General features: G+C 29.3%; 3 protein-coding genes across 7 annotated transcripts; 1 reads left to right on the top strand and 2 right to left on the bottom strand.

Annotated features, from left to right (window-relative positions):
* Positions 1-6,829: 6,829 nt before the first annotated feature.
* On the top strand, positions 6,830-14,623 carry LOC109602422 (protein suppressor of forked). Its single transcript, XM_020018785.2, has 11 exons — positions 6,830-7,134; positions 7,194-7,385; positions 7,441-7,473; positions 8,072-8,169; positions 8,228-8,615; positions 12,791-13,174; positions 13,235-13,551; positions 13,608-13,802; positions 13,859-14,157; positions 14,218-14,410; positions 14,463-14,623. The coding sequence occupies exons 1-11, from the start codon at positions 7,111-7,113 to the stop codon at positions 14,494-14,496; spliced, it is 2,157 nt and encodes a 718-aa protein (XP_019874344.1). The 5' UTR covers positions 6,830-7,110; the 3' UTR covers positions 14,497-14,623.
* Positions 14,624-15,176: 553 nt separating this feature from the next.
* Positions 15,177-16,114, bottom strand: LOC109607819 (nascent polypeptide-associated complex subunit alpha). Its single transcript, XM_020024281.2, has 2 exons — positions 15,952-16,114; positions 15,177-15,857 (listed from the first exon to the last, which is right to left on the bottom strand). Exons 1-2 carry the CDS (start codon positions 15,968-15,970, stop codon positions 15,277-15,279), a joined length of 600 nt encoding a protein of 199 aa, XP_019879840.1. The 5' UTR covers positions 15,971-16,114; the 3' UTR covers positions 15,177-15,276.
* A 120-nt stretch (positions 16,115-16,234) lies between these two features.
* Positions 16,235-19,182, bottom strand: LOC109602423 (SANT and BTB domain regulator of class switch recombination). 5 transcript variants are annotated; one of them, XM_020018788.2, is made up of 10 exons: positions 18,914-19,176; positions 18,538-18,862; positions 18,277-18,492; positions 17,687-18,221; positions 17,386-17,637; positions 17,161-17,336; positions 16,795-17,114; positions 16,702-16,737; positions 16,434-16,650; positions 16,235-16,380 (listed from the first exon to the last, which is right to left on the bottom strand). In XM_020018788.2, the coding sequence occupies exons 1-10, from the start codon at positions 19,043-19,045 to the stop codon at positions 16,259-16,261; spliced, it is 2,331 nt and encodes a 776-aa protein (XP_019874347.2). In that variant the 5' UTR covers positions 19,046-19,176; the 3' UTR covers positions 16,235-16,258. The 5 variants fall into 5 exon arrangements, with proteins under 5 accessions (XP_019874347.2, XP_019874345.2, XP_019874348.2 ...); XM_020018786.2 differs by having other exon boundaries at positions 16,789-17,114; positions 18,914-19,174; XM_020018789.2 differs by having other exon boundaries at positions 16,789-17,114; positions 17,179-17,336; positions 18,914-19,174.
* Between the last annotated feature and the right edge of the window lie 2,443 nt (positions 19,183-21,625).

Raw genomic sequence — 21,625 nt, 5'->3', positions numbered from 1 at the left:
AATTGAAAATTTTATATAAAAAATTTGAACTAAAAAACTCACGTACAAAAAATTTGAATTATAAAATCAAAAAACTTATAAATATTGAAATAAAAAAATTAAAAAATCACGTACAAAGAATAAGAATTACAAAATCGAAAAACTAATGAATATTGGAATAAAAAAATTAAAAATTTACATAAAAAAATATAAAAAATTGAATATTTTATTTAAATTTATAGAAATAAAATAATTTTTAAACACAAGTATATACAGTTTGAATTGTAAAATCTAAAATCTAATAAAATATTGAATTAAGAAAATTAAAAATTGACATAAAAAATTATAAAATATATAAAAAATCGAAGATTTAATTTAAATTTATAGAAATAGAATAAATTAAAAAAAAACTTAAGTATAAAAAATTAAAATAAGAAAAAGTAAATACTAATAAAATATTGAAATTAAAAATATACATAAAAAAATCTTAATTATAAAAACTAAAAACTAATAAAATATTGAAATAAAAAAAACTAAAAATTTACATCCAAAATTATAAAAAATTGAATATTTTATTTAAATTTATAGAAATAAAATAAATTGTAAAACAAATAAATTAAAAAGTCTAAAAATAAAAAAAAATAAAATTTTACATAAAAAATTATAAAAAAATATATAAAAAATTGAATATTTTATTTAAATTTATAGAAATAAAATAATTTTTAAAACAAATAAATTAAAAAATCTGAATTATAAAAAATAAAAACTAATAAAATATTGAAATAAGAAAATTAAAAATTTACATACAAAAAAATTATGAAATATACAAAAAATTGAAGGTTTTATTAAAATTTATAGAAATAAATTAAATTTTTAAACAAATAAAATAAAAAATTTAAACTTAGAACTCAATTTGAATTATAAAAATCTGAATTATAAAAATTAAAAACTAATATAAAATTGAAATGAGAAAACTAAAAATTTACATGAAAAATTATAAAAAATATAAAAAATTGAAGATTTTATTTAAATTTATTGAAATAAAATAAATTTTAAAACAAAAAAGAAAAATTAAAAAATCTAAACTTAAAACTCAAGTACACAAAATTTGAATTAAAAAATCTGAAATCTAATAAAATATTGATTAAGAAAATTAAAAAATATTAAATATATAATAAATTGAAGATTTTATTTAAATTTATAGAAATAAAATAAATTTTAAAACAAATAAATTAAAAAATCTAAACTTAAAACTCAAATACATAAAATTTGAATCATAAAAAATAAAAACTAATGAAATATTGAAATAAAAAAATTAAAAATTTTCATAAAAATATGTAAAATATATACAAAATTGAAGATTTTATTAAAATTTATAGAAATAAAATAAATTTTAAAACAAATAAATTAAAAAATCTAAACTTAAAACTCAAGTACATAAAATTTGAATTATAAAAACTAAAAACTAATAACATAATGAAATAAGAAAATAAATTTACATAAAAAGTTATAAAATATATAAAAAGTTGAAGATTTTATTTAAATTGATAGAAATAAATTAAATTTTAAAAGAAATAAATTAAAAAATCTACACTTAACTTACAGTACAAAAAAATTAAATTATAAAAAGTAAAAACTAATAAAATATAGAAATAAGAAAATTAAAAATTTAAATAAAAAATATAAAATAATGAAGATTATAAAATATATAAAAAAATTGAAGATTTTATATAAAAAATCTGAACTAAAAAACTCACGTACAAAAAATTTGAATTATAAAATCTAAAAACTTATAAATATTGAAATAAAAAAATTAAAAAATCACGTACAAAGAATAAGAATTACAAAATCGAAAAACTAATAAATATTGGAATAAAAAAATTAAAAATTTACATAAAAAAATATAAAAAATTGAATATTTTATTTAAATTTATAGAAATAAAATAATTTTTAAACACAAGTATATACAGTTTGAATTGTAAAATCTAAAATCTAATAAAATATTGAATTAAGAAAATTAAAAATTGACATAAAAAATTATAAAATATATAAAAAATCGAAGATTTAATTTAAATTTATAGAAATAGAATAAATTAAAAAAAAACTTAAGTATAAAAAATTAAAATAAGAAAAAGTAAATACTAATAAAATATTGAAATTAAAAATCTACATAAAAAAATCTGAATTATAAAAACTAAAAACTAATAAAATATTGAAATAAAAAAACTAAAAATTTACATCCAAAATTATAAAAAATTGAATATTTTATTTAAATTTATAGAAATAAAATAAATTGTAAAACAAATAAATTAAAAAGTCTAAAAATAAAAAAATTAAAATTTTACATAAAAAATTATAAAAAAAATATAAAAAATTGAATATTTTATTTAAATTTATAGAAATAAAATAATTTTTAAAACAAATAAATTAAAAAATCTGAATTATAAAAAATAAAAACTAATAAAATATTGAAATAAGAAAATTAAAAATTTACATACAAAAAAATTATAAAATATATAAAAAATCGAAGATTTAATTTAAATTTATAGAAATAGAATAAATTAAAAAAAAACTTAAGTATAAAAAATTAAAATAAGAAAAAGTAAATACTAATAAAATATTGAAATTAAAAATCTACATAAAAAAATCTGAATTATAAAAACTAAAAACTAATAAAATATTGAAATAAAAAAACTAAAAATTTACATCCAAAATTATAAAAAATTGAATATTTTATTTAAATTTATAGAAATAAAATAAATTGTAAAACAAATAAATTAAAAAGTCTAAAAATAAAAAAATTAAAATTTTACATAAAAAATTATAAAAAAAATATAAAAAATTGAATATTTTATTTAAATTTATAGAAATAAAATAATTTTTAAAACAAATAAATTAAAAAATCTGAATTATAAAAAATAAAAACTAATAAAATATTGAAATAAGAAAATTAAAAATTTACATACAAAAAAATTATGAAATATATAAAAAATTGAAGGTTTTATTAAAATTTATAGAAATAAATTAAATTTTTAAACAAATAAAATAAAAAATTTAAACTTAGAACTCAATTTGAATTATAAAAATCTGAATTATAAAAATTAAAAACTAATATAAAATTGAAATGAGAAAACTAAAAATTTACATGAAAAATTATAAAAAATATAAAAAATTGAAGATTTTATTTAAATTTATAGAAATAAAATAAATTTTATAACAAATAAATTAAAAAATCTAAACTTAAAACTCAAATACATAAAATTTGAATCATAAAATATAAAAACTAATATTGAAATAAAGAAATTAAAAATTTACATAAAAATATGTAAAATATATACAAAATTGAAGATTTTGTTAAAATTTATAGAAATAAAATAAATTTTAATACAAATAAATTAAAAAATCTAAACTTAAAACTCAAGTACATAAAATTTGAATTATAAAAACTAAAAACTAATAACATAATGAAATAAGAAAATTAATTTACATAAAAAATTATAAAATATATAAAAAGTTACAGATTTTATTTAAAATGATAGAAATAAATTAAATTTTAAAAGAAATAAATTAAAAAATCTACACTTAACTTACAGTACAAAAAAATTAAATTATAAAAATTAAAAACTAATAAAATATTGAAATAAAAAAATTACAAATTTACATAAAAAAATGAAGATTTTATTGAAATTTATAGAAATAAAATAAATTTTAAAACAAAAAATTAAAACTCAAGTACAAAAAATTCTAATTATAAAAACTAAAAACTAGTATAATATTGAATTAAGGAAATTAAAAATTTACATAAAAAAATATAAAATATATAAAAAATTGAAGATTTTATTTAAATTTATAGAAATAAATTAAATTTTAAAACAAATAAATTAAAAAATCTAAACTTAACTTATAGTACAAAAAAATTAAATTATAAAAAGTAAAAACTAATAAAATATTGAAATAAGAAAATTAAAAATTTTTATAAAAAATTGAAGATTTTATTAAAATGTATAGAAATAAAATAGATTTTAAAACAAAAAATTAAAAAAATCTAAACTTAAAACTCAAGTACATAAAATTTAAATTGTAAAAATTAAAAACTAATAAAATAATGAAATAAGAAAATTAAAGATTTACATAAAAAATATATAAAATTGAAGATTTTATTTAAATTTATAGAAATAAAATAAATTTTAAAACAAAAAAAAATTAAGAAGTCTAAACTTAAAACTCAAGTACAAAAAGCTTGAATTATAAAAACCACAAACTAATAAAATATTGAAACAAAAAAATTAAAAATGTACATAAAAAAGTTTCAGAACCTTCTTAGTTTTGTACAGAATTGTTAAGGAGTTTTAAAACTATTAATTTTGTACAAAATTATTTAAGGAGTTTCAAAACTGTCTTAATTTTATACAGAATTACTTGGAAAATTTCAGGCCTGTCTTAATTTTATACAGAATAATTTAAGGAGTTTCAGAACAATCCTAATTTTGTACAGAATTGCTTAGAAAGTTTTAGAACTGTCTTAGTTTTGTACAGAATTGTTTAAGAAGTTTCAGAACTTTCTTAATTTTATTCAGAATTTATTAAAATGTTTCAAAACTAGTAGGATAGTTCAAATTCCAAATTGCATAGGAAATTTCAGAACTGTCTCAATTTTGTAAAGAATTACTTATAAGGTTTCAAAAAATATATAAAATTAAAGATTTTATTTAAATTTATAGAAATAAAATAAATTCTAAAACAATAAAATTAAGAAGTCTAAACTTAAAACTTAAGTACAAAAAATTTGAATTATAAAAACTAAATTTTGATAACATCATGAAATAAGAAAATTAAAAATTTACATAAAAAAATTTATAAAATATATAAAATTGAAGATTTTATTTATATTTATAGAAATAAAATCAATTTTAAAACAAAAGAATTAATCTTAAAACTCAAGTACAAAAAGTTTGAATTATCAAATCTTAAAAAATATTGAAATGAGAAATTTAAATATTAAAATTATAAAATTTATAAAAGAATACAGCCCTTCATATTTAAATTTTAACCTACTTACTACCAAAATTACCTACTTTTCTATTTTTCAATGGACACATTTACTTTATGGCCTTTCATTGTTCTCTGTGAATTTAAATCGATTATTTACTAACGTTATTTTGCTTATTATAATTATTTAAACATTGGTCGAAGTAAAACTGTAAGAAAAATAAAAATTCAGCTTTACCAAGACCGAGAAAAACTATATATAACATTTTAAAAAGTAAATTAAAGCTTACTATTTGTGAATGAAATTTGTATTTATTAAATTAATAAAATATTATATGTCAAAATTAACTAAAGTATCCTATCATAACTACTTTATATTTTTTATATGTACTTTCTTCAGACATTAAATTTGAAATATATCAGAAATGTCTGTAATAATCTCTCTTATGAATTGTACTAAGAATATGAAAAGTTCAATAAATTTAAAAAAGATTCAGTGGCGTAGGAAATAGGGCGAGAAAAACAGGCAAACCCCCAAATTGTATTATTATGGAAAATATTTATGTCAATGAATTGTAGGTATGTAATTTTGGGTTAATAGTTTCAAAAATAAGAGCTAATTAAATTAAGAATTAAATGAGTAAGTAGAACTTTTGATTTTACAGGTTAATTAAAAATAATAAGGGAGCCAACCGACATTTCTTGTTCACACATCGTACAGTCCTCAAGTTTTCTTAAAGGATTATCAAATTATAAGGGTCCCAAGCCCCGTTTTTATTCCAAACATGGAACACGACTCCGACAATTGTCTGAACGCAAATGTTGACGCTGGGGATCGACTTCAATTTGTAAATTAGCAACGTTTGCTCAAGCCTCTGATTTGCATGGAACTACACACCCCCTCGGCATTAAGCTACATGCACATGAATATTAGCTGCGTTTCAGGGAAGGAGGGGTGTTGACTGTGAATCCCCCAAGTACGGATGTGTTGCCGGAACAAACAACAACGAAAGACACACGTTATGCAACGTTTTATGTGCATCGTAAAGCCACAGTTAAATTCAGGCCGTCCGATTAATTGATGTCGCACTTCAATATTTTACGTCCGATGATAATAAATCCTTGCGCCGTGCACTTCGCAGTTTTATGTGGCTGAAGGAGGCGAGTTTTATGGCACGGCACGACGTAAAAATTTTCAGCGACCGGTGTCGCAAAAAGCCGCTGATGTGTGAAATTTATCGTCCGGCCGAGAATTTTTGACAAACCGTGCGACGCGACGCTTAATTTTTAATTTATCGGGGACGCCGATAAACGGCGTGGCATCGCATAAAAATTGTCCACATTGTTTATGTGCTTACTTTGAACGGTTGCGGGAGGAAAATTACGTTAAACCGTCCGCAAATCGACTTACCTGTTTGGGCCGCCGCCACTCGTCGTTTTATCGCGGATTAAATGCGATTATCTGTTCGTCCGACGTGTCGGACCGGACGCATCAATTTCCAAGGATCGTGTTATTAATGGGGTCGAACGCCCCGGGTGCTTTCCGCTTTTAATCGAATCGGTTCGTTCACGAACCTTCGAAGTTTGGCGGCGAAACAAAATAGAGGACTCGCATTAATTGCACCTATTTAAATTAAAAATAGCCATTAAACACCTTAAAATTTTGGCTTGCTACAGACTTAAATGTATGCAACTCAGATTACACATAAAAGTGTCAATCTCCCGATGGGACGCGAACGTGAAGTTCGATTAATCCGAACAAGGCCGAACGGCTCGTTCGTTTTTCATCGGTCGTGATTCACGATAAACATACAATAAAATTAAGATTAAATTAAACTAATCCACATGTTTTATTAACCCCAACCTTAAATTTAGGTACACACCTAATTAAATATTTATTTTGCTCAACTCAATTCTACCTAACACTTACAAATGAAGTATAAATGTTGCCAACACGCCCATTCGGCCAGACGTAACGACGGAAAGTTGGCAGTTATCTGTTTGCGCCTGGATCCAAGCAACTGGCCGGATTTATTCCGAAAACAAAAGTTTACTTATCTAATCGTTGCCAGGCGTTTTCAGGTCATAAATCCCGGCTAGGCGTTCACTTGCATCGTCACAGAACTGGAAAACGACCAAACAATGACGGAGGAAAGATTGCACATTGTAAGTACCATGTAAAAAGTGTAATTTAGTGTAAACACACCACGTTTGTGTTTCGTCAGGATTGGGGTAACGAGAAGCTGGTCAGGACTCAAAAACAAGTTGAGAGGAACCCATATGATTTGGAGGCATGGTCGATTTTGTTACGGGAGGCACAGTCCAAACACATTTCCGAAGTCAGGGCTTTGTATGAACATCTCATTGGCATATTCCCCAGTGCCTCGAGATACTGGAGGATATACATAGAACATGAAGTAGGTTGCACCATTCATAACTTAATAATAGATTACAAACCTTGTTGTTTTTTAGATGAAGAGCAGGAATTTCGAAAGGGTGGAGAAGGTATGTATTGTTTAGTATAGGTAATTTTATACAGTTGTTTGTTTTATTTTTTGACAATAAAAGTGACATTTAAACACAGTTGTGGATTATTCATTTCTGGATCTTGCTGTGTTCAGAAACCGGGAGGAAATTTTTATAAACTGTTGTGGCTGTGTTGTGTTTACCATTAGTAATGAGCCGGACGCAGTTTTTACAGATTTCTTTCTGGTTTAATTCCCCATTTTTTGTTCATCGAATTGGTAAAGCTTTTATTTAATATTAAATTAAGCCATAAACAATTTTTGAGTTTTGCTGAGTTGAAAAACAAGGAGGACAGACTTCAAGTTATTAAGTACAAATCAATTTTTACGAACTTTAACACCCTTTTGGTGTTCACAGAGTCTTATTTCATCATCATAAAAAGTAAAGAACTAAAGAATCTCAACAAAGGTACAAAATAAGTATCCGAATTGTATTTGTATGAATAAAATCTTCGTAAATAATTGAGTTTTATTTGGAAGTTCAGGACCGTCGTTTAGTTTCATTCGAGTGTGCTGATTGTGCCCCTAAATAAGTAATGATGCCTCCTGTCACCATCGTTTTTTTCGTTTTTCTGCAGCTTTTCCAGCGATGTTTGATGAAAATTTTAAACATAGAACTATGGAAATTGTACCTGACTTACGTGAAGGAAACGAAAGCCTCCCTTCCCACCTACAAGTAAGTATAATCATGAATAAACACCCTCTGAATGTGTATTAACGACGAATTCACAAAGGGAAAAGATGGCACAAGCCTACGACTTCGCCCTGGACAAAATCGGAATGGACATCCACTCGTACAACATCTGGAACGACTACGTGAACTTCCTGAAGAGTGTCGAGGCCGTAGGTTCGTACGCGGAAAATCAAAAAATATCAGCCGTGCGTAAGGTGTACCAGAAGGGTATTATAAATCCGATGACGGGTATGGAGACGTTTTGGAAGGAGTACATCGCGTTCGAAACCGCCATAAATCCAATCATAGCGGAGAAGATGAGCATTGAACGGAGCAGGGATTATATGAACGCCAGGAGGGTTGCTAAAGAGTTGGAGGTGCAGATTAGGGGCATCAACAGGAACGCTCCCAGCGTTCCTCCAAACGGCAGTCCTGAGGAACGAAAACAGGTTTGTCCAACATATTTATTAAATTATATGTTCCAATTCGTTTTTGAGTACTTTTTACAACAATTAATCCATATTTTTCAAGTTTTTATCAATGTTTTATTCAATTAACAACATTTCAAGCGACTGCAGACCAGAATTGGATGAAAGATGGCTGAGTTACGGCTAATGAAAATTTAAATTACCCGCAATTTTTACCAACTCACTTTAGTAATTTTTATCCAGAATTAATACCAATAGTTTATTTTCACATTTTTAATCGATAATTTAATCAATTACTAACATTTAAAACTATTTCTTAATAAAATTGGATAAAGATTAGCTGAATTACAGTTGATGATAGTTGAAATTCTATGTAATTTTTATCAATTTTCAACCATTTTCGTCGTTTGAATAAGTTTTTAGCAACAACTAATTTAAATTTCTCATGTTTCACATGTTTAATCAACGATTTATTCAATTAACAACAATTCCAGCTACTGCAGTCCAAAATTGGAAGAAAAATGGATGAGTTACAGCTGATGAAAGTTTAAATTCTTCGCAATTTTTGCCAATTATTGGTCATTTTAGCTGTTTTCTACCGAGAATTAATATCAATACTTCATATTTCACATTTTTAATAGATAATTTAATCAATTGCAAACATTTAAAACTATACCAGAAGAAAATTGGATAAAAAATAGCTGAGTTACAGTTGATGATAGTTGAAATTCCATGTAATTTTTATCAATTTCAGCCATTTTTTGTCGTTTAAGTAAGTTTTTAACAACGATTAATTCAAATATCCCTTGTTTCATATGGTTAATCAATGATTTATTCAATTAACAAGATTTCCAGCTATTGCAGACCAAATTTGGATGATAAATGGATGAGTTACAGTTGATGAAAGTTTAAATTCTTCGCAATTTTTGCCAATTATTGGTCATTTTAGCTATTTTCTACCGAGAATTAATACCAATACTTTATATTTCACATTTTTAATAGATAATTTAATCAATTGCAAACATTTAAAACTATGCCAGAAGAAAATTGGATAAAAAATAGCTGAGTTACAGTTGATGATAGTTGAAATTCCATGTAATTTTTATCAATTTCAGCCATTTTTGTCGTTTAAGTAAGTTTTTAACAACGATTAATTCAAATATCCTTTGTTTCATATGGTTAATCAATAATTTATTCAATTAACAAGATTTCCAGCTATTGCAGACCAAATTTGGATGATAAATGGATGAGTTACAGTTGATGAAAGTTAAAATTCTTCGCAATTTTTGCCAATTATTGGTCATTTTAGCTATTTTCTATCGAGAATTAATATCAATACTTCATATTTCACATTTTTAATAGATAATTTAATCAATTGCAAACATTTAAAACTATACCAGACGAAAATTGGATAAAAAATAGCTGAGTTACAGTTGATGATAGTTGAAATTCCATGTAATTTTTATCAATTTCAGCCATTTTTGTCGTTTAAGTAAGTTTTTAACAACGATTAATTCAAATATCCTTTGTTTCATATGGTTAATCAATGATTTATTCAATTAACAAGATTTCCAGCTATTGCAGACCAAATTTGGATGATAAATGGATGAGTTACAGTTGATGAAAGTTTAAATTCTTCGCAATTTTTGCCAATTATTGGTCATTTTAGCTGTTTTCTACCGAGAATTAATATCAATACTTCATATTTCACATTTTTAATAGATAATTTAATCAATTGCAAACATTTAAAACTATACCAGAAGAAAATTGGATAAAAAATAGCTGAGTTACAGTTGATGATAGTTGAAATTCCATGTAATTTTTATCAATTTCAGCCATTTTTTGTCGTTTAAGTAAGTTTTTAACAACGATTAATTCAAATATCCCTTGTTTCATATGGTTAATCAAGGATTTATTCAATTAACAAGATTTCCAGCTATTGCAGACCAAATTTGGATGATAAATGGATGAGTTACAGTTGATGAAAGTTTAAATTCTTCGCAATTTTTGCCAATTATTGGTCATTTTAGCTATTTTCTACCGAGAATTAATATCAATACTTCATATTTCACATTTTTAATAGATAATTTAATCAATTGCAAACATTTAAAACTATACCAGAAGAAAATTGGATAAAAAATAGCTGAGTTACAGTTGATGATAGTTGAAATTCCATGTAATTTTTATCAATTTCAGCCATTTCTGTCGTTTAAGTAAGTTTTTAACAACGATTAATTCAAATATCCTTTGTTTCATATGGTTAATCAATGATTTATTCAATTAACAAGATTTCCAGCTATTGCAGACCAAATTTGGATGATAAATGGATGAGTTACAGTTGATGAAAGTTTAAATTCTTCGCAATTTTTGCCAATTATTGGTCATTTTAGCTATTTTCTACCGAGAATTAATACCAATACTTTATATTTCACATTTTTAATAGATAATTTAATCAATTGCAAACATTTAAAACTATGCCAGAAGAAAATTGGATAAAAAATAGCTGAGTTACAGTTGATGATAGTTGAAATTCCATGTAATTTTTATCAATTTCAGCCATTTTTGTCGTTTAAGTAAGTTTTTAACAACGATTAATTCAAATATCCTTTGTTTCATATGGTTAATCAATAATTTATTCAATTAACAAGATTTCCAGCTATTGCAGACCAAATTTGGATGATAAATGGATGAGTTACAGTTGATGAAAGTTTAAATTCTTCGCAATTTTTGCCAATTATTAGTCATTTTAGCTATTTTCTATCGAGAATTAATACCAATACTTCATATTTCACATTTTTAATAGATAATTTAATCAATTGCAAACATTTAAAACTATACCAGAAGAAAATTGGATAAAAAATAGCTGAGTTACAGTTGATGATAGTTGAAATTCCATGTAATTTTTATCAATTTCAGCCATTTTTGTCGTTTAAGTAAGTTTTTAACAACGATTAATTCAAATATCCTTTGTTTCATATGGTTAATCAATGATTTATTCAATTAACAAGATTTCCAGCTATTGCAGACCAAATTTGGATGATAAATGGATGAGTTACAGTTGATGAAAGTTTAAATTCTTCGCAATTTTTGCCAATTATTGGTCATTTTGGCTATTTTCTATCGAGAATTAATATCAATACTTCATATTTCACATTTTTAATAGATAATTTAATCAATTGCAAACATTTAAAACTATACCAGACGAAAATTGGATAAAAAATAGCTGAGTTACAGTTGATGATAGTTGAAATTCCATGTAATTTTTATCAATTTCAGCCATTTCTGTCGTTTAAGTAAGTTTTTAACAACGATTAATTCAAATATCCTTTGTTTCATATGGTTAATCAATGATTTATTCAATTAACAAGATTTCCAGCTATTGCAAACCAAATTTGGATGATAAATGGATGAGTTACAGTTGATGAAAGTTTAAATTCTTCGCAATTTTTGCCAATTATTGGTCATTTTGGCTATTTTCTATCGAGAATTAATATCAATACTTCATATTTCATATTTTTAATAGATAATTTAATCAATTGCAAATATTTAAAACTATACCAGAAGAAAATTGGATAAAAAATAGCTGAGTTACAGTTGATGATAGTTGAAATTCCATGTAATTTTTATCAATTTCAGCCATTTCTGTCGTTTAAGTAAGTTTTTAACAACGATTAATTCAAATATCCTTTGTTTCATATGGTTAATCAATGATTTATTCAATTAACAAGATTTCCAGCTATTGCAGACCAAATTTGGATGATAAATGGATGAGTTACAGTTGATGAAAGTTTAAATTCTTCGCAATTTTTGCCAATTATTGGTCATTTTAGCTATTTTCTACCGAGAATTAATACCAATACTTTATATTTCACATTTTTAATAGATAATTTAATCAATTGCAAACATTTAAAACTATGCCAGAAGAAAATTGGATAAAAAATAGCTGAGTTACAGTTGATGATAGTTGAAATTCTATGTAATTTGTATAAATTTTCAGCCATTTTCGTCGTTTAAATAAGTTTTTAACAAGGAATAATTCAAATATCCCTTGTTTCACATGTTTAACCAATTATTTGTTCAATTAACAACATTTCCAGCTACAGCTGACCAAAATTGGATGAAAAATGGCTGATTAACAGATTAAATTCTATATAATTTGAGCCAGAAAGATTTAAACCCCGATTGTTTATTTACAGGTGGAGCTGTGGCAGAAATACATTGCGTGGGAGAAGAGCAACCCGCTGAGGACCGAGGACACGGCCCTCCTAACAAAACGGGTGGTCTTCGCCCTGGAACAATGTCTACTGTGTCTCGGACACCATCCGGACATCTGGTACCAGGCCGCCCAGTTTCTGGAATACAGCTGCAAAATATTGGCCGAGAAGGGGGACGTGAACGCCTCCAAGTTGTTCAGCGAGGAGGCCGCCAACATGTTCGAACGTGCCACCAGCTCGTTGCTGAGCAAAAACATGCTTCTGTACTTCGCCTACGCCGACTACGAGGAGGGCAGGCTCAAGTACGAGAAGGTCCATCAGATTTACCAGAAGTATCTGGACATCAAAGACATCGATCCCACTTTAGTGAGTCACTCGAGGTTGCCTCAAGTTGAATTAATTAATTAATTAAATAATTAATTGCAGGCTTACATCCAATACATGAAGTTCGCCAGACGAGCAGAAGGTATAAAATCAGCTCGGGGCGTTTTTAAAAGGGCCCGCGAAGATTCCAGATCGAAGTACCATATATTCGTGTGCGCGGCCTTGATGGAGTACTACTGTAGCAAGGACAAGAACATCGCCTTCAGGATTTTTGAGCTGGGACTGAAAAAATTCGGTGACATACCCGAGTACATCACTTGTTACATTGATTATTTGTCGCACTTGAACGAGGACAACAACACCCGGGTGTTGTTCGAAAGAGTTTTGTCCTCGGGCAGTTTGGAGAACGAAAAATCAGTGTAAGTTAGAGGTTTTAGGTTAATTACTTCGACTACTTTAAATTGTACGTCTATAGGGACATTTGGAACCGTTTTTTGGAGTTCGAGAGCAACATTGGAGACCTACAGAGTATTGTGAAGGTGGAAAAGCGACGCTCAGAAGTACTGTCCAGGATAAAGGAGTTTGAAGGCAAGGAAACAGCTCAACTGGTTGACAGATACCGTTTCATTGACCTGTTTCCTTGTTCCCCGCAGGAATTGAAGAGTATAGGGTAAGACATCAACAAGCACCAGTAAAACCCATAAACTAATTCGTTCTTCCTTCCAGGTACACAGAGGTGATCAACATAACAGGTGCAGCAGGCAAAAACCACATCCTACAGTCGATAATCAACGTGGAGACGGAACAACCACTTCCAGTACCCGACTACGCACAAATGATCCCCTACAAACCCAAAACAAATCCTTTACCTGGCGAGCATCCGGTTCCGGGTGGCAGTTTTCCAATGCCCCCGGCCGCCGCACATCTCTGTACCTTGTTACCACCACCTACTTGTTTCAGGGGTCCGTTCGTCCACCTGGACACGCTCATGGATATTTTTGGTAGGATACATCTTCCGGAAACAGGTAAGACACCACACAACTTACAGTTGGTACCGTGGTACTGATACTTTATTGATTTTTCAGTTCCTTTGCCTTCAGAAGCTGGTGATATAAGACTGTTCGATCTGGCGAAGTCGGTTCACTGGATCGTTGAAGAGGGAGGCGGTATCAAGCGCAGGAAACGCATCGGTCTGTCGCTGGACGGCTCGGACGACGAGGACATGCCGCTGCCGCCCACGAACGACATTTACAGACAGAGACAGCAGAAGCGCGTTAAGTAAGACTGAGCCTATCGACGTTATGTTTTTCATTTATTTCTGTTTTTATAGAGGATATGAAGAAGACTATGAATTTGTATTTTGATTTATCATATGTAGTCGAACGTTGACACGCTCGAAAATCTTTATACCAACATATATTGTTTATTGTGTAATTGATCGAATGAATTTTTATATACAAGTCTAGGTTTTAATAAAATGTTTAAAAACCATATTAATAGTTTTTTTTTATAATGTCCAACAAAAATTGTCGTCAAATATTACTGTCAAAATGAGTAAAATATTAATTTCGCTACTGCTATATTTTGTACAAATTTAAGACAGTTCTGAAACTCACCAAGCAATTCTGTCCAAAATTAAGACAGTTCTGAAACTTCCTAAGCAATTCTGTATGAAATTAAGACAGTTCTGAAACTTCCTAACCAATCCTGTATGAAATTAAGACAATTCTGAAACTTCCTAAGCAATTCTGTATAAAATTAAGACAGTTCTGAAACTTCCTAAAGAATTCTTTACAAATTAAGACACTTCTAGAACTTTCTGAGCAATTCTGTACAAAATTAAGACAGTTCTGAGACTTCCTAAGTAAATCTGTATAAACTTAAGATAATTCTGAAACTTCCTGAGCAGTTCTAAATAAAATAGAACTGAAACTCTAAGCAATTCTATACAGACAGCTGTGAAAACCTATTTACTTAACAAATATTTTCAAAAACTTACCTTTATATGGGTAAAAGTCAAATTCTTAATTATTAACATTTTAAATGCCTCAAAATTATGAATTTATTTAAGAAATAGCTAAATATTACAAATGGACATAGTTATTGCAGCAAAGTGAATAAAACAATAATTCAAAACATTCGGATTACATTGTCAGTTCCATGATGGCGTTGACAATGTCATTTCCGTTGTTCCTCAAGGCCTTGATGGCCTTGGTCCTGTTGCAATTGGCCTGCGACATGACCAGATCGATGTCCTTATCCTCGATCCCGGTCCCGTCGACCTCCTCGTCCGAGTCCCCGGTGTCGTTGGAGGTGCTGGCCGGCGCGTCGCCCCCGGCCGGCTTGATGCCCTTCAACTTCTCGGCGGCCGCCACCTGAGCCTGCTGCGACATGTCCTCCACCTTCGCCTCGCCGAACACGATGTACGTCTCGCCGTCCGGACTCTTGAACACGTCCGGCTTGTTGATGACGAACAGTATGTTACGGGACTTACGCATGGTGATCCTGCTGATGCCGGTCACCGGCTTCAGGCCCAGCTTCGACATCATCTTGCGCGCCTTCTTCTCGGCCCGGCTCTGCTTCGCGAAGCGGGTCGACTCGTAGTCGGGCACGAGGGCGGACCCGGAGCCGGACGCCTGCGGCTCGTCCTCCTTCGGGGGGTCCTCCTCCGTTACCGTGTCGGTCGAGCTGTCGGTGTCTTGGGACTTTTCCAGTTCGGCCATTTCTGAAATTTTTCAGGAGATAATTGTATAATAATAATCCCTTTGTATTTGCAGGAGTTTATTCACTAAATTATTTTGTTTTCTGGTAGTACTTACCCTTTAAATTAGCTTCCATTTCAGTATTAACGTGATTATTGGAGTCACGAGTATGTTAATGTTTAGTTGTTACTGGAGTGACCGTTTATATTGAAGCTTTTGACAGCAAACAATAATCTTAGGTAACTTGATTATTGTTCCTATATATTTATTCTTAAGTCTACCAATTACTGAAACTATCCATCTAGTTCAAACGAGAATTCCCAGTGAACACAAAAAAAATAAATAATAATATTTGAACTTGCTTAAATCTAGTTAACCAAATATCATTAAAACATCTAAATGTTTACAACAGTTTTATTAACATTCACAATTGAGGGTGAGGTAATTTGCGGGAGCGTAACTTCTGCGCAAATATGTTCTTCAAATTGACCGACTTGCTACAAAGTGTCTCCTTCCATTCTCCCTCCAATTTCACCCAAAGTCCTCCTGCAAACGCACCAATTAACCTAATTGAATAATGACACATCAACAAATCAAACCTGGAGAGTTCATGGATTTGTAACCGGCTTTCGAAATCTTAACAACGACATCCGACATGTTGGTGGTGCGTTTCTCCAAAATCGTCGCCATCTCCTTGGCCGCCGTCTCCTCGTACGAACGCTGGTTGTCCTGGTTCGTCCTTGCGGACACGTTGTGCTGCCACACCTTCGAAGTGCCGGCCTTCTTCTTCAGCCGCCTCCTGGGCTGCGTCGCAGGCTTCAAAAACTCATTGTTAAGACATTCTCAAGGGTGCCACCAAAGCGTTACCTTAAATCTAGGCGATCTAATTGGCTGGAACTTGCCCTACAAAGCCAACACTACATACAACTAAAGCCTAAGTCACATCCAACTCACCGGCACCTCCTGGTTCTTCATCAGCCCCACCTTGGTGGGCGGGTTGCTTTCCCCGCTGCCCTCCGTGCGTTCCGAACTGGTGCTGGAGCTGCACGACTCGTTCTCGGAGCTGTCCTCGTCGCTGCTCGTGTCCTCGGACTGCGGCGCCGACGTTTGTACAGGTTGGAGGTAGAGCTGTGTGGTGGTTTGGTTCTGGTTCGATCTGGCGGCGAACTTGCTAACCAACCCTAGTCGCGGTCGGGGCGGCACTATTTCGAAGCCGTCCCACCAGAAGGCGTCCTTCACCGACGGCGGTTTCGACGACTTGTCCGTCGGCGAGGCTGGATCTGAAGGGGGCAAATCAAAATTAAATCGTGGTGTTGTTCGGTTTACCTTTAGCGGTTGCCAGACGTGTGATCTTTTCGGGGAAGAGAAGCTTGGGCGGCTCCTGCTCGATGAGGTGGTCGAAACGTTCCAGCATGCCCATCACGCCCGCGTCCTTGACGTCTTGCGTGCAGGGCACGTGGTTGCGGAACTGGCAGCCGGAGAAGTTGGGCAACAGATCAAACCTTAAAACACTTCATCAATTCACAGTACAATAACTGTTGGTGGTGGTACCTGTAGGCTCTTTCACCGCAACAAGGATAACGTCCGACTGGCAACGGAGCCTTTTGGGCATCCAGCGTGAAGAACTGAGCTGGGTCCGGGTGATAGATGCACCAGCCCATCTGGTTCATCGGGAAGTACCGCTTGCATATCAAACAGTAGAGGAAGTGAGTGTTGGCCCACAGTCTCCAGTAAACGCGTCTCCAAGTCTTCAGGATTTTAAACAACACCTTAATGTAGTCGTTTAAGTTCCAGTTGGGGTCACTACAAAACAAAACAAGTAACAACCACACAAGAACTTTGTTGAAAGTACCGGACGTGAAGGCTGGTGATGTTCCCGTTCCACTGTAGCCTCATGCATTCGGGACTGCAGGGGATTTGAGTGGCGAAGTCCGGATAGATCAGCTGATGGCACTTGGCGCACTTGTAGATCTTTGCCAATGAGTACCAGTGACCTCGGACGATTTCAGGTTCCGGCTCACACAGGGACACGATTAGCTTCGTATAAATCTTCGACTGTATCTTATCCTTTTTGTCTTTGATCATTTCTACTTCGGAGTTTGTGTACATTGCAGCCAATCGACCAACAACTGAGTCGTTCAGGCACGACAAGTTGGAGGAGGTTTTGAGTATGTCGTTCAGGTGTTCGTGGCAGTAGAGAAGGCAGTCGTGCAGCAACGGTTCCATTTGTAGGAACGAGGCTGACACTAAAATGGGGATGACGCAGTGAGGGTCTAACGTAGGCCAATCAGCTTCTAACAATTGGTCCCTCTTTACCCACTGCATCAACCATTCGAATATTCCTATGTCGCAGTGCACTGATATGTCCATGTCCTCCAAACGTTGATCTAAAAATGATTCAATCAATCAGACTTGTGTTGGCCAAACTCTAGACATATCTGCCTGTAGTTATGTGGGCAAAGTAGCCCATTTTAGAGGTCAACAGCAACTTGTTGCACAAGAACGTTTTCTTCTGGTTCTTGACCTCGTCACACACGTGTATTTCAACATCAGAGCAAGTCTTAGTCAGTGACTCAACCGACTTCCTCTTGGTTTTCTCTAAGGGTTTGTCCGAAATGGTGAAGCTGGGCAACGAACTGCTGGATGAAACTCCTGAAACTTCTTCAATAAATCGTACACCCCAACGATTATCTCAAGTGGTACCATTTTTTGGTTTCCTCTGGGGTGTGTTCTCGACCAAGTAAGGCAACACTGAGTCTAGAAGACCTTCGGAAAGAACCACGTGCAGCTTGTTCTTCACTGGCTCAATGTCAAAGTTCACAGACTTGCTTTTTCTTACCTCTGTGTTGCTATTATCTGTTGTTGGTTTGTCCACGTCGATTTCCGGGTTGGTTTCTTCTTCAGATGGTAAATTTGTTTTGGATGTTTGGCAGTAGGTGTTCTTACCACCGTTTTCCTTCATCCTCAGCCAGTTCAAAGCTTCGGTCTTGCCGCCTTCCATCAGCACGCCTTCCACGCTTTCGTGCACCTTATTTACAACTCGTTAACGTCCATAACTAGTTAAAGAACAACAAAATACCTGATAGGCAGCCGTTAACACAGTGAGGAACTCCTTGATGGTGATTTGCGAAGCGTCTGGATTCAGTTTCGGTGCACTCTTCGATTTGGCGCTTAGTGGTGCCGTTTTCTCGCATACTGTTTGATTATTCATTGTTGTTGTTGGGCAGGAAGTAATTAAGGAAATTGGTTTTTGGTTGTGGTGTTATTCACTGAGATTTCCGAACGACGGTATCGATCAAACGTATCGTGGGTCGTTCCGCGTTTTCTCACACATTCTGACAAATTAATGTCGAGTTGTGTTGTGAATGTCAGCGGTGACATGTTTAAATGAACTTAACTACGTTGTTTATTGGAGTTATAATTAATTTAATTCAGTCGATTTAAAATTGAATCAATATTTTAATTTAAATCATTTTTTATTTTAATCTTATTGTAAATTCTGTTAAATAATTAATGATTAATTAGCTATTTATTAATTATTTTGTTAATAATAAACAAAATGAAATTATTTCTCATTACATAACTCATAAATGTATAAAATATTTCTAAAAATATCTAATATATTTCTAATGTTTGTCAAAACAATAACAAAATATAAAATTATCTGATATTGGAAAATTACACTTAAATTTAATAATATTAATTTGTTTATTATTTTAGTAAACAAGAACTTTTGAACAAAATTATAAGCACATGATATAAACAGTTAATTAGATAAATAATAATTATTGACATTGAAAAATAAATTGTAGTGTTTTTGCCAAATTAACAGATGTAAATTTTTCCTAAATTGTGTATATCAACATAAATATTTTTGTTGTTAATATAAAAATTAAATAAATTTTAACAATTATGTAGTCACCAACTACAATTTCTAGTACAAATAATAAATAAAAAAAATATTTTTAGAAAATTTAACTAAAAAGTGTTAAATATTTTTAATATTTTGAGCAATAAATAACTAATTAGTACTATAAAATCTGATTAAATTATTTTAAATATATAATTTACTATTTATTTTAATTTTTATAGTATTAAATTTGAATAGTTTTAATATTTTCTGCCAATAATAAATGAACATTTTTTTTTGTTTAGAGGTTATTTTAAAAACTATTTTTAACAATTTTATATGTAAATAATTGTTTTAAACTATAGAATATTTAAATTATAATCATTTGGACTATTCTACCTTTTTTTAGTATTAGGCTGACTAATTTTAATATTTTTTGCCAAAATAATAGATGAGCATTTTTTGTAAATTGTTTAAAATATGTTATACAAAATATTTTTAACAATTTTATATGTAAATAATTATTTTAAACTATTAAATTTTAAAATTATTATATTATAGTTGTTAATAGTATTCCAGCTTTTTATGGTATTAAATCTAACTAATTTTAATATTTTTGGCCAAATTAATGGATAAACATTTTTTGTAAATTGTTTAGAATATATAAAAAGAAATATTTTTAACAATTTTATATAAAAATCATTGATTTAAATTAATAGAATTTTAAATTATAGTTATTTATAGTATTCCAGACTTTTCTGGTATTAAATCTAACTTATTTTAATTTTTTTTGTCAAATTAATAGATGAACATTTTTTGTAAATTGTTTAGAATATATTATTCGAAATATTTTTAACAATTTTATATACAAATCATAGATTTAAACTAATGAATTTATAAATTATAATCATTTATAGTTTTCTAGCTTTTTATGGCATTAAATTTGACTAATCTTAATATTTTTTCCAAATTAATGGATGAACATTTTTATGTAAATTATTTAGAGCACAGTGTACAAAATATTTTTAACAATTTTATATATAAATAATTGTTTTAAACTATAGAATTATTAAATTATAGTCATTTATAGTATTCCAGCCTTTTATGGTATTAAATCTGACTAATTTTAATTTTTTTTGGCAAATATATAGATGAACATTTTTTGTAAATTGTTTAGAATATATTATACGAAATATTTTTAACAGTTTTATAAAAAAATCATTGATTTAGATTAATGAATTTATAAATTATAGTCATTTATAGTTTTCTAGCTTTTTATGGTATTAAATTTGACTAATCTTAATATTTTTTCCAAATTAATGGATGAATATTTTTTTTGTAAATTATTTAGAGCATATTGTACAAAATATTTTTAACAATCTTATATATAAATAATTGTTTTAAACTACAGAATCTATAAATTATAGTCATTTATAGTATTCCAGCATTTTATGGTATTAAATCTAACTAATTTTAAATTTTTTGCCAAATTAATAGATGAACCTTTTTGTAAATTGTTTAGAATATATTATACGAAATATTTTTAACAATTTTATATAAAAACCATTGATTTAGACTAATGAATTTTTAATTTATAGTCATTTATAGTTTTTTAGCTTTTTATGGTATTAAATTTGAAGAATCTTAATATTTTTTCCAAATTAATGGATGAACATTTTTTTGTAAATTATTTAGAGCATATTGTACAAAATATTTTTAACAATTTTATATATAAATAATTGTTTTAAACTATAGAATTTTTAAATTATAGTCATTTATAGTATTCCAGCCTTTTATGGTATTAAATTTAACTAATTTTATTATTTTTTTTTGGCAAATATATAGATGAACATTTTTTGTAAATTATTTAGAATATATTATACGAAATATTTTTAACAATTTTATATAAAAATCATTGATGAAAACTATTAAATTTTTAAA

Source organism: Aethina tumida, chromosome 6 (genome assembly GCF_024364675.1).
Source record: "Aethina tumida isolate Nest 87 chromosome 6, icAetTumi1.1, whole genome shotgun sequence".
Classification (NCBI taxonomy): domain Eukaryota; kingdom Metazoa; phylum Arthropoda; class Insecta; order Coleoptera; family Nitidulidae; genus Aethina; species Aethina tumida.
This window is presented reverse-complemented; position numbering and strand designations above follow the sequence as displayed.